This window comes from Xenopus tropicalis, chromosome 2, assembly GCF_000004195.4.
Source record: "Xenopus tropicalis strain Nigerian chromosome 2, UCB_Xtro_10.0, whole genome shotgun sequence".
Classification (NCBI taxonomy): Eukaryota; Metazoa; Chordata; class Amphibia; order Anura; family Pipidae; genus Xenopus; species Xenopus tropicalis.
The window spans coordinates 51072855-51086212 of NC_030678.2; the positions used below are offsets into that span (position 1 = coordinate 51072855).

Here is a 13358-nt window from a genome sequence, read left to right on the forward strand (position 1 = left end):
CATGAACATTGATAAATCTTCCCCTAAGGGACAGAATGAGTAGGGGAAATACAAGAATAGGGTCAGACAGACCAAGATTCAAAACCATTAGCTGAATTAATGGAATTGACAATTTAAGTCTAATATTACAGAAACATGTAGCTCACACAAAAACCTATTTGCTCAAGCAATGTGCAGGATCTTCAAAAGGCTTCCACTGAATGCTGATTGTAGGCAGACAAGGAGCCATAAACCAAACCCCGGTGGAACAAATAGGCTGCAGACATAGATGCAGTCCTATACTAGTGTCAGATACAAGTGAAAAGGGTTGCAATATCACACTGCTTATTGCTCATTTACCCAACACAGTCCTAGACTGCAGTCTATTTGTTAGGAGCCCTTCCTTTGGACCCTGAGTCCACCGCTGCACACTACTTACATGCTTTAATTACGTGCAAGTTATCGCTTTGGTTGAGGCCTTTCTTTCATAAATACATTTCTGCTGAACACAGAAAGTGCTGAATTAATCTTAAAAGCACAGGTCTTGCCAAAACTAATCGTTTGAGAGACAGTTTTTATCCAAGAGCAATTATGGCTTTGAATATGAAGCAGTAGAATGATATTTTCTATTATTATGCCACTGCTTTGAGTTGTTGCTATTTTAAAATCTCGTTGTTTACTATGTGACAATGACAATAAAGATATATTCTATTCTATTTATTGTGGGGACCAAGTACAGTCTTGGACTGGCCCACCAGGATACCAGGAAAACTCCCGGTGGGCCCAGGTGTAAGTGGGCCCTCCTGCTCCTGACCATTTGGCCTGTTTCATGGTCATTCCCTATTTCTGAATGGGAACAAAGAGGACAAATAGAGGGAAGAATATATAGATGTTAGCATGTAAATAAAAGAAACTGGGAGAATAAAGAGGACTTGTGAGGAAAGGAGGAAAAATAGTTTGGAGAGTGGGCCTTTGGTCTAAGGTTTTTTGGTGGGCCCCTGGGGTCCCAGTCCGACACTGACCAAGTACCTGTGCCAGTAAACTCTGACAGTGTGGCAAGGTGCATATCGGGAAAACATGGTGTCTTGTCTTTGTTTTTGCACCTTGCCCCTTCAAACATAGAGGTATTACTTCAAATGTGTTTTAGCTCAGATGTACCAACTTCTGATAAATAGCCCTAAAAACATTTTGTGTGCATTTTGGGTTTAATTAACCACAATATTTGGGATGATAAAGCTCTACATCATTATGTAACAAGTAATCCATACTAATGCTTAATGTGGAACTCCACCCAAATACAACTTAAGCTTAAAAAAAAAAAATTCAAGCACATTTTCAATATACATCAGTTAAAAATATGCAGCTTTTTCATGCTTTTTAATGTGATATGGTTTGAAACAGTTACCTAAGCCTGGTGCTTTGTTATCCTGCTAATCTGCTGATCTGGAATGTAACAGTAGTCGACTGTCCTCACCCTGCCTTTGGCCTGCGTCTTCCAAACCCCACAATTTCCTGCACACATGATGTCAATAAGGAATTGACAGTGCAATGTATTGTGGGTTATGTAGTTCCTGCATGTTGCAACTTTGTTACAATGTGTAACATCAGTCTGCCCCCACCAGAATTTCAAATGATGCAAAAATAGAAGAAATGTGGTACAACCAGATTTCAGCATATATTTATTCATACTTTTTGGAGGAACAGATTACAGTAATGGGTATATTAGTTGTTTCTGTGTTGTGCAGGGCTCTTTTTTTTTGGTTTGGAAGCTGGAGCTCCTCTTTAATTATTGGGACCAGGTGTATCTGCATATATGCATGTATAGCAGTTATGTTAGCATATACAGTTTGTCTTTCACAAACATTACCTTTTAGCAGAGACAGGTGTGTGACAGCCCTGTCTGCACAATAAGCCCTTCCATGTGTCATACTGGTTTGTGTATGAAGTAATACATTCTAAGTTCATGTACAGAGCAAAGTGCTCTATGCAATTAAAACACACAAAACAGCGTGTCGAGCAGATGAACCCCTTTATTTCTGAAAAATCTGGCAGTATCCATGTTCATAGTATGCTGGGTTTGAAAAAGCTTTACACCATTTTTTTTTTAGTACAGTGTTTCTAATCATCAATATAGTGTTTGCAATCCAATGTACAGCCTTAATTCAAATAACTCTTATTTGTCAATGCAATTTACTTGAATCTCTTTTTCTGCACTTTTGTAACAGAAGAAAAACATCCTCCTTTTTAAAAATGTTAGCAGTTGCTGTAATTTGGGGTTGGTGGCAATTATAACGATAGGGCTCAGTGCAGAGTAGGAGCAGGCCAGCACAATCCTGGCATCATTCATATCAGGAGTCACATTGGAGAGTGTCAGTGTATAGATCCACATGGAGTTGTCAAATCCAAACAATATTACATAAAGAATAACTAACATAATAACAGCTCTTGAAGCCTTGTATTCAACTGATTTTCCAGGAACTCTGTCTGTGCTCCTTTTGCCTTTTATAGATTTCTCATGACAAAGCAAAACATAAACAATATAAATGCTTGCAACAGTCATAAGTCCAACAAAGAGGAAATCCCTGGAGGCAAAAATTGCCCCATTAATTATGTAACTTTCATATGTCAGATAGTCCGTGTCACAGTAAACTAAACGCAATGCATATGGTGAGGTTGTAGAATTTTTTTTTACTATGGCATACATAATGCTAGTACGGTAGAGTATGAGGTTGACTAGTAGGACAGCAGTAGTTATTAGCAACACGTTCTGCATTGCCTTTTGCTTCAGATATGCCCAGAGTCTAGTTTGTGGAGCAATGATGATACACTGATAACAGCTGAGCAAACTGGTGGTGCAAATGGACATAGCTCTGCCTACTCTATAGGTGTAGACAAAGAATTTGCACTTTGAGTCATCCAGGAAATTTTCTACTCCAATGGCATTTAGAAATTGGAGGTTAATACGGGAAAAAACAATAAGCAGGTTCATGAATGCCAAAACCATCAGGATGGAGTTAGTTGCCAGGAGCTTTTTTATTGTTACTTTAATTTTTACAAACTTGAACAAAATATACATGTTGCCTGGAATTCCAATTGCTGCCAAAAGGAAGAAGCCAACTGCTTTGATGTAAAGAAGTATATTCATTAAGACTTTAGGTGTTTCTTGAATGCAAATTTACATCAGATAAGCTTGTGAACATATACATATATTGACAACCAGCCATAAGCAAGTCCTCTCTGCCACACAGTTGTTAGCGATCTGCAAGGGAAGTAGAAGGAAGGCAAATGGTTTTAAAAGCACTCCACAAAAAATATGTTGTAAAAGAACCTGAATATTTTCATCCATCCAGGTCATGATATACAGTATCTAGCATTGTACCTATATATTCTGTAATGTATACCTATGTGATCCTTTGGATTACTTGCCATAGCATACAAAGGGACTGCAAGTTTTTTTCAAAATCCAATAATGGAAAAAATCATTCTGATAGTACAGCATTATATTGTCATCCATCTGTTACAATTTACAAATTAGGAACCAGTAATGACAGTGAAAACAAATACCAGTAAATGGAATCCAGTTAAAGATTGCTTGGGGGATGGGCGTGCAGGATATTTCTTACCATACCCTAGTACTGGTGGTTGGGTCAAGATGAAAGCATGGACTGCAGATGCAGCCTGTGACAAAAAATACCAGTAAATGGACTCCAATTTAAGTATGCTTGCTTCTGTTGGACAGAATTTTTGAACAGAAATGAATTTGTGAAACCTAGAGGCATATTTCTCAAAAATCAAGTTTGTGAATTTTCAGATTTTTATTAATTTAAAAAAAAAAACTATAAACGTGATCAATTAAAAATGTGGAAAAAGAACTTGAACACATTGAATTTCCATTCTACTAATTGCCAGCTTTCAATAAAATTCAAGAAACTCTAAAAACTAGAACTGAAACTCCTGTTGACTTGTACATGAACTCGTCAACTTTTAGATGACTAATTTGTTCATTCAAGTTTTTTGTGCTTAGTAAATCTCAGACATTCAAAGTTTCAGAAACTTCAGTAACTTGAGTTTTAGCTAAAGAAAAAAAATTAAATCACAGTAAAACAGTGAATTAAAATGCTGATTAATCTGTCCTTTAGGGTTAATTTTTCTGACATAATGGATTTATTTATAAATAATCTTCCTTTCTGTCATATGCATTTTTGTTATCATTTAAATCTAGCAAATTTGAGCTATACAGTATATTAATTGTGTAGAATGGCACATTTCTGATTTTTTTCATATAATTTCTGTTACATGGGTTTATACATTTGAGAGACAAAACACAGTTTAAGAGAGTCTGCATGTTTACATTTACAGAATGTAGTTGGAGATACCATAATGTACTTTTGAGCACAAACTTGATATGTTTATATGTTTTTTGTATATTATTTACCAGTGTATATGGCCACACTTATATATGCACCCTGAGAGAAATTAATAAATATATTGGGGATATTTTTGCATACAAAACAAAATGTACTGAGAAAATCTATTTGTAAGTGTAAATAGACTGATGTTTTAGCTAAAGCAACCTTCTAGCTTCTTTTTGTAGAGCAGATGATGGATTCAGAGCTCTACTGGAAGTGGTTTGCAGTTGTTTCCACCTTGTATTGCAGATACAAATACTATCAAAATTGTAGATATACTGTAGCTTTAGTGCTTCCCAACTCAGTTTTACTCCTTGCAGCAGGATCTTGACCAGCTGGCAATCTGGGCGGCTAAGTGGCAGATGAGATTTAATGTGGATAAATGTAAGGTCATGCACCTGGGATGTAAAAATATGCAAGCCACGTATACCCTTAATGGGACTGCACTAGACAAATCCATAATGGAGAAGGACCTTGGAGTCCTTGTAGATAATAAACTTGGCTGTAGCAAGCAATGCCAGGCAGCAGCTGCTAAGGCAAACAAGGTTTTGAGCTGTATTAAAAGGGGTATAGATTCATGGGAGGAGGGGGTTATTCTTCCCCTTTACAGAGCACTGATAAGGCCCCATCAAGAATATGAATTAGGGTCCAGAGAAGGGCAACTAAGCTGGTAAAGGGTATGGAAAGTCTCAGTTATGAAGAAAGACTGGCCAAGTTGGGTCTGTTTACACTGGAGAAGAGGCGCTTAAGAGGTGACATGATAACTATGTATAAATATATAAGGGGATCATGTAATAACCTCTCTAATGCCTTATTTACCAGCAGGTCCTTCCAACAGACACGAGGGCACCCACTCCATTTAGAAGAAGGGAGGTTCCATTTAAATATTCGGAAAGGATTTTTGTGAGAGCTGTGAAGTTGTGGAATTCCCTCCCTGAATCAGTCGTGCTGGCTGATACATTATATAACTTTAAGAAGGGGCTGGATGGATTCTTAGCAAGTGAGGGAATACAGGGTTATGGGAGATAGCTCTTAGTACAAGTTGATCCAGGGACTGGTCCGATTGCCATCTTGGAAGGAATTTTTTTCCCCTCTGCGGCAAATTAGAGAGGCTTCAGATGGGGTTTTTTGCCTTCCTCTGGATCAAATAGTAGTTAGGCAGGTTATATAAAGGCATTATAGTTGAACGTGATGGACGTACGTCTTTTTTCAACCTAACTTACTATGTTACTGCAAACTGCTCTGAAAGGCAAGTTAACCTTCATTACGGAGAGATTATTTTCTTGATTCACCCTCCAAGTCTTTTCCCACAAAAACTAGGTATAAGACAAAACTGGCCCATGTATATGTACTTGGAACCTCAAACATATAATTACTTTTGATTGTTGAAAAGCATCTAAATCTGTATTTGCCATTATTATTTTCTTCTCTTTAAAAAGTCCATATCTCTTTCTATAAAAAGATAGAATACATACAGCACATATCAGAAAAAGTATCATCTGTGACACATTTATTTCTTCAACACCTTTGCTCTAAACTCAGAGGATATTACCCCAATGTAATATTCTGACTAAAATAGTCTAGTTAATATAACAATAATGAAACTGACTGAATATCTTCATAAAAAGCTGACCACATAAAACATACCTGCTGTTTGCAGTCACGCTAGCAAGATCATTTCATATTACTCTGTCATTTCCCCTGTACTTATAGGTGAATTGTATTACTTAATCCCACTAGGAATTAATTAATTCATACTAACAATCTGTAATGTGCTGTATATTAGCAATCTTTATAAATATACTATGTTAATGTATGACTGAACACATTTGCGCCTGTAAGTAAAATCCTTTTAGATTACTTGCAAATTAAAGAATGAGGTAAACTTGAGTAAATTAGTAAAATGTCAGTTCTGCAATGTGGCAACCTGGTCCATGCATTCTGGTTTCCAGTTTTATATTTTCTTTTACAATACTAACTTCTACAACTTTATATAATAACCTACCTAAGTACATGGTGCACTGGGAACAGTAAAACAGCATCAAATCAGTTCTGTGACATGGGAAAGAGTCTGGAAAACACCAATATGTGTGGTAATAAAAATGAACATATAGAAGTTCCTCAGGATGATATTATACACTAGCCTTTCTTTCCAGGTTCTACCTGGGTTTAGCTTTTGCAGCATTCTGGAAATGTGATACAGGAACTCTACTTGTTATGTTTTGGCCTTGTCTCTAACCTACCCAGGATAAAAAAAAAGACCTTCATAAATAATCCATGGGACAGGTGTACATTTTGGGGTGGGGGAGGGGCAGCAGCCCCAGAAATGCAGCTGCATGGGACCTGCTCATGTATGTTTTAGAAGATATACTTCCTGGCATATATAATGCTTTCCAGCACTTAATCAGTAAAATATTTTTAGGTGCTTGAAAAGCAATTGGAAAAAGAAGGATATAATTTCTGTAACTGAAACAGAATTTGTGGACAGGATAAGATATATAGGTATAATGGAATATCTCACTGACCTTAAACACAACAATGGAAAATGTTGATATAACAAACTGGCAATATGTAGAAAACTTTCTAAATAGACAGAAGGTTAATTACATTACTAAGGCAGTAACTTGACATAATAAGGTGGAACAGAAAGTCATCATTCATTCACCTATAACTTTATATGTTGGCATATTCTAAATATAGTAATAATACTAAGAATACAGCTATACTGATTGCCACTATTAAGGTACAGGATCAAATATTTATTAGTAAACCAACTACAGATATGTGTGTGTTTTACACACAAAAAAAGATGTATAATTTTAGGTGTTAGTCTTGTTTAGAAGAACAAAACAGGCTTGCAGGGTGGATCTTATTTGCATGACAGACAATCTAGAAGCACAATTACACAAAATCACCAGCTTATACTGATGCCCCTATGTAATGCTGCAGAGTCAGAGTTCACAGCTTTCTGTTTCCCCTCACTTATCACAGTGCTGCCTTTTCCTTTTATCCAACACACTACAAACCTCCTCTACTGTAGAACTAATAAAGCTCTGTGCTACTCATTTTTATGGTTGTTTTAACTTGTCCTCCTTACTTTATTATTTATGTGTGTCCCTTGATTGCCATCCGTGCACTATCATTGCTTATTTTACTAAGTGCTGGAGTAGATCACAGGTGCAGGTCAAATCTTTAAGCTTCCTATTTTTTTCAGGGCTCGTATAAACTGCTTATTCAGGCTAGCAGGCATGGGACTGAGCTGCACAACCAGTGTTAGTGCTGCTTATGTTGCAAGGTTAACCTTTTAACGCCTGGTCCAAGTGCTGCAGTAGATCACAGGTGCAGGAACAATCTTCAAGCTATCTGTTCAGAGCTCCTTTACATTTTTTCTTTAGGCCAGAAGGCAAGGGACTGATCTTCTACAATAAATTATTGTGTAAAGAGAAGCAATTATGCTGTTACATAAGCTTAAGTGGGCATAAGATAAAAGAGACTGAAAGGAAAACATCCCTACGTGGTATCCTTCTCCATATGAGGAAGTGGAATGTTTTTTTACAGCAATATATTTTACTCTTTTTTTTCTCTTAGGAAAAGCACCATCAGACACATATCTAATTGTCATGGACATTTGCCCTTGGTGGCTGATATCTAATGTGCAATCGAGAATGCTAGCAAAATACTTTGCTGGTTTTATGGGATGAACTATGTTCTTTTGAACTGCATTTCCCATTATACTGATGAGCTATACTGAATATGTTTGCCAATTTCTTTGGTGGAAATTCATTTAAGGTGATCTTGAATTACTGGGTCAAATTTTCCCAACAATTTTTTATTCCCAAGGAAGTTGCCATAGTGTGAAGTTCCTAACTGTTCAACAGAACCACGAAAGGCCAAATTACGCTCGAATAAAAACTGAACTACAGCAACTAATCTTTCAAAAATCTTTCAAATACTTTATTTCATTATTGATCAGTTTCTGTTGGACCTTGTCAATAGTTTCTTCAGTACCAAGTCTTCTCTGAAGCTCACAACAAGTTAGTGTAGCCACTAAATGACCTTTTAACTTCCTATGTTATGCCACTCTGGTATGAATATTGGACCAGTTGTTAAATCCACTAGTAAATAAGGCACTTTTCAAATCATTTTCAAAAAGGCAGCAATAAAAGCAAAATATTCTATCTGTAGATTCTGAGTAAGTTACAGAAGGTCGACAAATTATTTCGCCATTTGATAGTTTTCTTTTGCAGAGGCTTTTTTCATGGTAACAAGAGTGTCGATGTTCGCCCCTTTCTTTCTACCAACTTGCACCTTAATACTTACTGTGTCCAGTGTTCATACTATAAAAGACACAACACATGACTTGGATCAAAAAAGGCCACAGCGTTTATTTAAATTCATAGATTGATATATTAATTAAGGTATAACTTCTGTTAACTAACTAACTAACAGTAAACCTTCCTAACTGACAACAACTTCTTATTTCTCCCTTGGTGGATGGCCATGGAAATTACCAGCCCAGCCGCCACCACACCGACTCAACAAGAACCCCTGTCAAATGCACTCTCTCATCCCTGCCCCACCCCAGACCACGGCCCGGGAGGGATGTGCCAAAACCTAGTGGAATTCTCAACTGTGGGAAACCTCACCCATTATTGCCACTAGTCTCATAAGCAACGCCCTCCATTATGCTGTGACAACTCTTAACCCCCCAGCACTACTCCCATCTCTTAGCCCACGTGCTGATTTCTGACTTAGGGAGGGAGGGAACCTCTTGCCAACTGACCCAACCCCTCACAGCTCCTGTGACCTCACCTTTCCCTCTCTCCCAAACCATTCCCATAACCCCTAGCAAATCCCACCACTAGAGATGTAGCGAACTGTTCGCCGGCGAACTAATTCGATCCAACATCGGGTGTTCGCAAGTCCGCAAGTTCGCAAACTTTTCGCGTATGTTCGCAATTTGGGTTCGCGTGGCGTTTTTCCGCTGCGTTTTTTCTCGGCCTAAAAACGCCGCACAAGCTGCACATAGCGTTTTTCAGCAAATCCTGTTTCCATGGTGCTAATAGTGCGAAATAGCAAAAAACGCTGCGTATATATATATATATATATATATATATATATATAGAGTCCGGTGTAGCGGCACTCCCCATACGCAAAAGACAAGAGCTGGGTGCATATCAAATCTTACATCCACTCCATAAATAGCACTCACGGCTTATAAATCAATAAAAAACTTTTATTAGTTTTCCATATCGACGCGTTTCGACCCACTAGGGATCGTCATCAGGATAAAAACGGAAGTGAAGTAAAACATTAAATACACAAACCCACCAATCAACAGTCAGTGGTGATTAACCCATTGAGAAAAGAAAGAACACAGAGCCCAATATATTAACCATCAATAACCCCTAGAGCATCAAAAAATAGCACTATGATAAAAAGAATTACTGTGCATATCATTAAATTATCAAAAACACAAATACGACCATACTCATAATAATGTGGCTAAAGTGTAATAAATAGTGATATAGTCATAAGATCTATATAAAGTGATATCATAATGTCAGGTGCCCTAATAATAGCACTATGATAAAAAATTACTGTGCATAATATTAGATTATCGCAATCACAAATATAGCCATACTCATAGTGATGCTATTTGGCTAAAGTGTAATAAATAGTGATATAATCATAAAATCTATATAAGGTGATGTCATGATATCAAGTACCCTGATAACCATGTGTATTACCTCAATGTGATGTAAAATACAAAAAAGTTAAAATCATGTATAAAAGCAAGTGAAGGTATCCAATGAGGAAATCAATTCATTAAAGAAACCAAAGGTCATATTTAGAAGATCATACGCAAAATTCCAAGGCTATAATCATGAGCATATTACTTCATAGTATTTAAGCAGCTAAAAATAGCAAAGAATACATTGATCGCTGAATCACAGAAAACATGATAGGGAAAACATTTCGTTTAAACCCCGTGGGGCTATCGTGTCGAGTCGGTGTATCCACTGAGATTCCCTCTGTAAGAGCACTTTAGCTCTATCACCACCCCGAGATAGAGGGGGAACATGATCAATCAGAATGGCTCTCAGCATCGGTAGAGAATTTTGTAATTAGCAAAGTGTCTTGCAAATGGAACATCAGATTTGCCTGTGGCCAGAGCCGTCCGTATCACAGATCTATGATTGTTCATATGTTCATATGTTCAATGTAATAAAGTCCACATGGACACATGATACAATAGATTACAAAATCGGAAGTACATGTTAATCTGTGTCTTATATAAAACTTTTTCCCAGAATGTGGATGGGCAAAAGTGTTACCAGTTATAAGACATCCACAGGTCTTACATCCTCCACACTTAAAGCATCCTGGTTTACCAGTTCTGAGCCACGTACAAGAGCTCTCTTGTTTAATATCAGTCACCATTAACATGTCACGCAAAGAGCGTCCACGACGATAAGCACATCTCGGAGACGGCATTTTTCAACCCTATGTAACTATATGTGTAAATGGCAGACCGGAGTCAAGTTGTAGGATCGGCCAATGTTTTTTAATTATCATATTTACATCCTGACTCATCGGTGTATAGTCAGCAACAAATGTTAACTGTTCAAAGTGAGATTGTCTCTGTGTAGCGTACCAAGTATCAGACAGTGAATTTCTCATGGCTCTCTCCAGCTCATTTTTCAGAAATTCTTGAGAGTATCCCCTATCCAAGAAACGATCTGACATCTCATCCGCCTGTTGTCTCGCAGTCACGAAATCAGTATTTATCCTAAATACTCTCAAGAATTGTGTATAAGGGACTGACTTGATCACAGATGGAGGGTGAAAGCTATGGGCATGGAGTACAGTATTACGATCGGTATTTTTACGGAATAAAGTTGTCCCCACCCCAGTCGTAGAAAATTTCACTGGGGTAGGCAGAGCATTAAGACTGGCAACGAATGATGTGACTCCAGCGTGGTCCCCACGCCAGATAATTAAGATATCGTCAATATATCTACAGTAAAGTAATAGATTCATGTACAGAGCAAAGTGCTCTATGCAATTAAAAACACAAAACAGCGTGCCGAGCAGATGAACCCCTTTATTTCTGAAAAATCTGGCAGTATCCATGTTCATAGGTATGCTGGGTTTGAAAAAGCTTTACACCCTTTTTTTTTTAGTACAGTGTTTGTAATCATCAATATAACGTTTGCAATCCAATGTACAGCATTAATTCAAATAACTCTTATTTGTCAATACAATTTACTTGAATCTCTTTTTCTGCACTTCTGTAACAGAAGAAAAACATCTTCCTTTTTAAAAATGTTAGCAGTTGCTGTAATTTGGGGTTAGTGGCAATTATAACGATAGGGCTCAGTGCAGAGTAGGAGCAGGCCAGCACAATCCTGGCATCATTCATATCAGGAGTCACATTGGAGAGTGTCAGTGTATAGATCCACATGGAGTTGTCAAATCCAAACAATATTACATAAAGAATAACTAACATAATAACAGCTCTTGAAGCCTTGTATTCAACTGATTTTCCAGGAACTCTGTCTGTGCTCCTTTTGCCTTTTATAGATTTTTCATGACAGAGCAAAACATAAACAATATAAATGCTTGCAAAAGCCATAAGTCCAACAAAGAGAAAATCCCTAGAGGCAAAAATTGCCCCATTAATTATGTAAGTTTCATATGTCAGATAGTCCATGTCACAGTAAACTAAACGCAATGTATATGGTGAGGTTGTAGAATTTTTTTTTACTATGGCATACATAATGCTAGTACGGTAGAGTATGAGGTTGACTAGTAGGACAGCAGTAGTTATTAGCAACACGTTCTGCATTGCCTTTTGCTTCAGATATGCCCAGATTTTAGTTTGTGGAGCAATGATGATACACTGATAACAGCTGAGCAAACTGGTGGTGCAAATGGACATTGCCCTGCTTACTCTATAGGTGTAGACAAAGAATTTGCACTTCGAGTCATCCAGGAAATTTTCTACTCCAATGGCATTGAGAAACTGAAGGATAATGCGGGAAAAAACAATAAGCAGGTTCATTAATGCCAAAACCATCAGGATGGAGTTAGTTGGTAAGAGCTTCTTTTCTGTTACTTTGATAATTGCAAATTTGACTAAAATATACATGTTGCCTGGAATTCCAATCACTGCCAAGAGGAAGAAGCCAACTGCTTTGACGTATAGACGGATATCCATTGCTACTGTGGTACCTGTATGCAAATTTACAAGAGGTATAAATGAGATAGACAACCAGCCAGACATACATTTGGATTAAACAGGAATTGAGCTTCAATTTGAGTATGTTGTGGAAAGTACCAAAATACTATAGTTTTTTCTGTACCTGTGTTGGCTTTTTACTGCCAGAAGGCAAGTACACCACAAAAAGTAGTAGTAGGGCAGAATAAAAAGTAAAATATTCTAAATGTTTAAAAAAAAAACCCAACTGTGAGGTTGGTTAGATTACTGCAGCAATGAGATACCTTATGTTAATGGGAATCTATATTAGTACATCAGAGCTTTTGGAACAAAAAGGATGGTACATACTAGGCACTAAGAAGGTGAGAAAATTCAACTTTGTAATTAAAGTGTTCTAAAGCAGAACAATGCATTTACAAATCGACTTCAGGGTAAATGATGGAATATTTATCAGTGAAACATTTGGTACTGTTTCACCTTGTGATGTAGTATTCAAATAACTGTAAATAATAAATGTGTGGATATACTGTATAGCATAAGTAAACCCTAATTTAGTTTTATGACAAAGTGCTCAGAAAGGCAAACTAACATTTACCAATTAATTATCATTTTCTTGGCACTTTCTCCAACGTTTATTTAACTACCCTTTACCAGAATATGCCAAAACTGACCCATGTATATGTACTTTGACCCTTAAACAAATGGTACATGTACAAATGCACTCATGGTACATAACGGGCACATTC

The 13358-nt window shown here is 37.2% G+C and overlaps 2 protein-coding genes across 2 annotated transcripts; both read right to left on the reverse strand.

Moving 5' to 3' along the window:
• Positions 1 to 2152: 2152 nt before the first annotated feature.
• LOC105946315 (olfactory receptor class A-like protein 1) lies at positions 2153 to 3124 on the reverse strand. The gene has a single exon (XM_012955899.1). The coding sequence runs from the start codon at positions 3122 to 3124 to the stop codon at positions 2153 to 2155; it is 972 nt and encodes a 323-aa protein (XP_012811353.1).
• Positions 3125 to 11640: 8516 nt separating this feature from the next.
• On the reverse strand, positions 11641 to 12612 carry LOC105946316 (olfactory receptor class A-like protein 1). Its single transcript, XM_012955900.1, has one exon. It carries the CDS (start codon positions 12610 to 12612, stop codon positions 11641 to 11643), a length of 972 nt encoding a protein of 323 aa, XP_012811354.1.
• Positions 12613 to 13358: the final 746 nt, after the last annotated feature.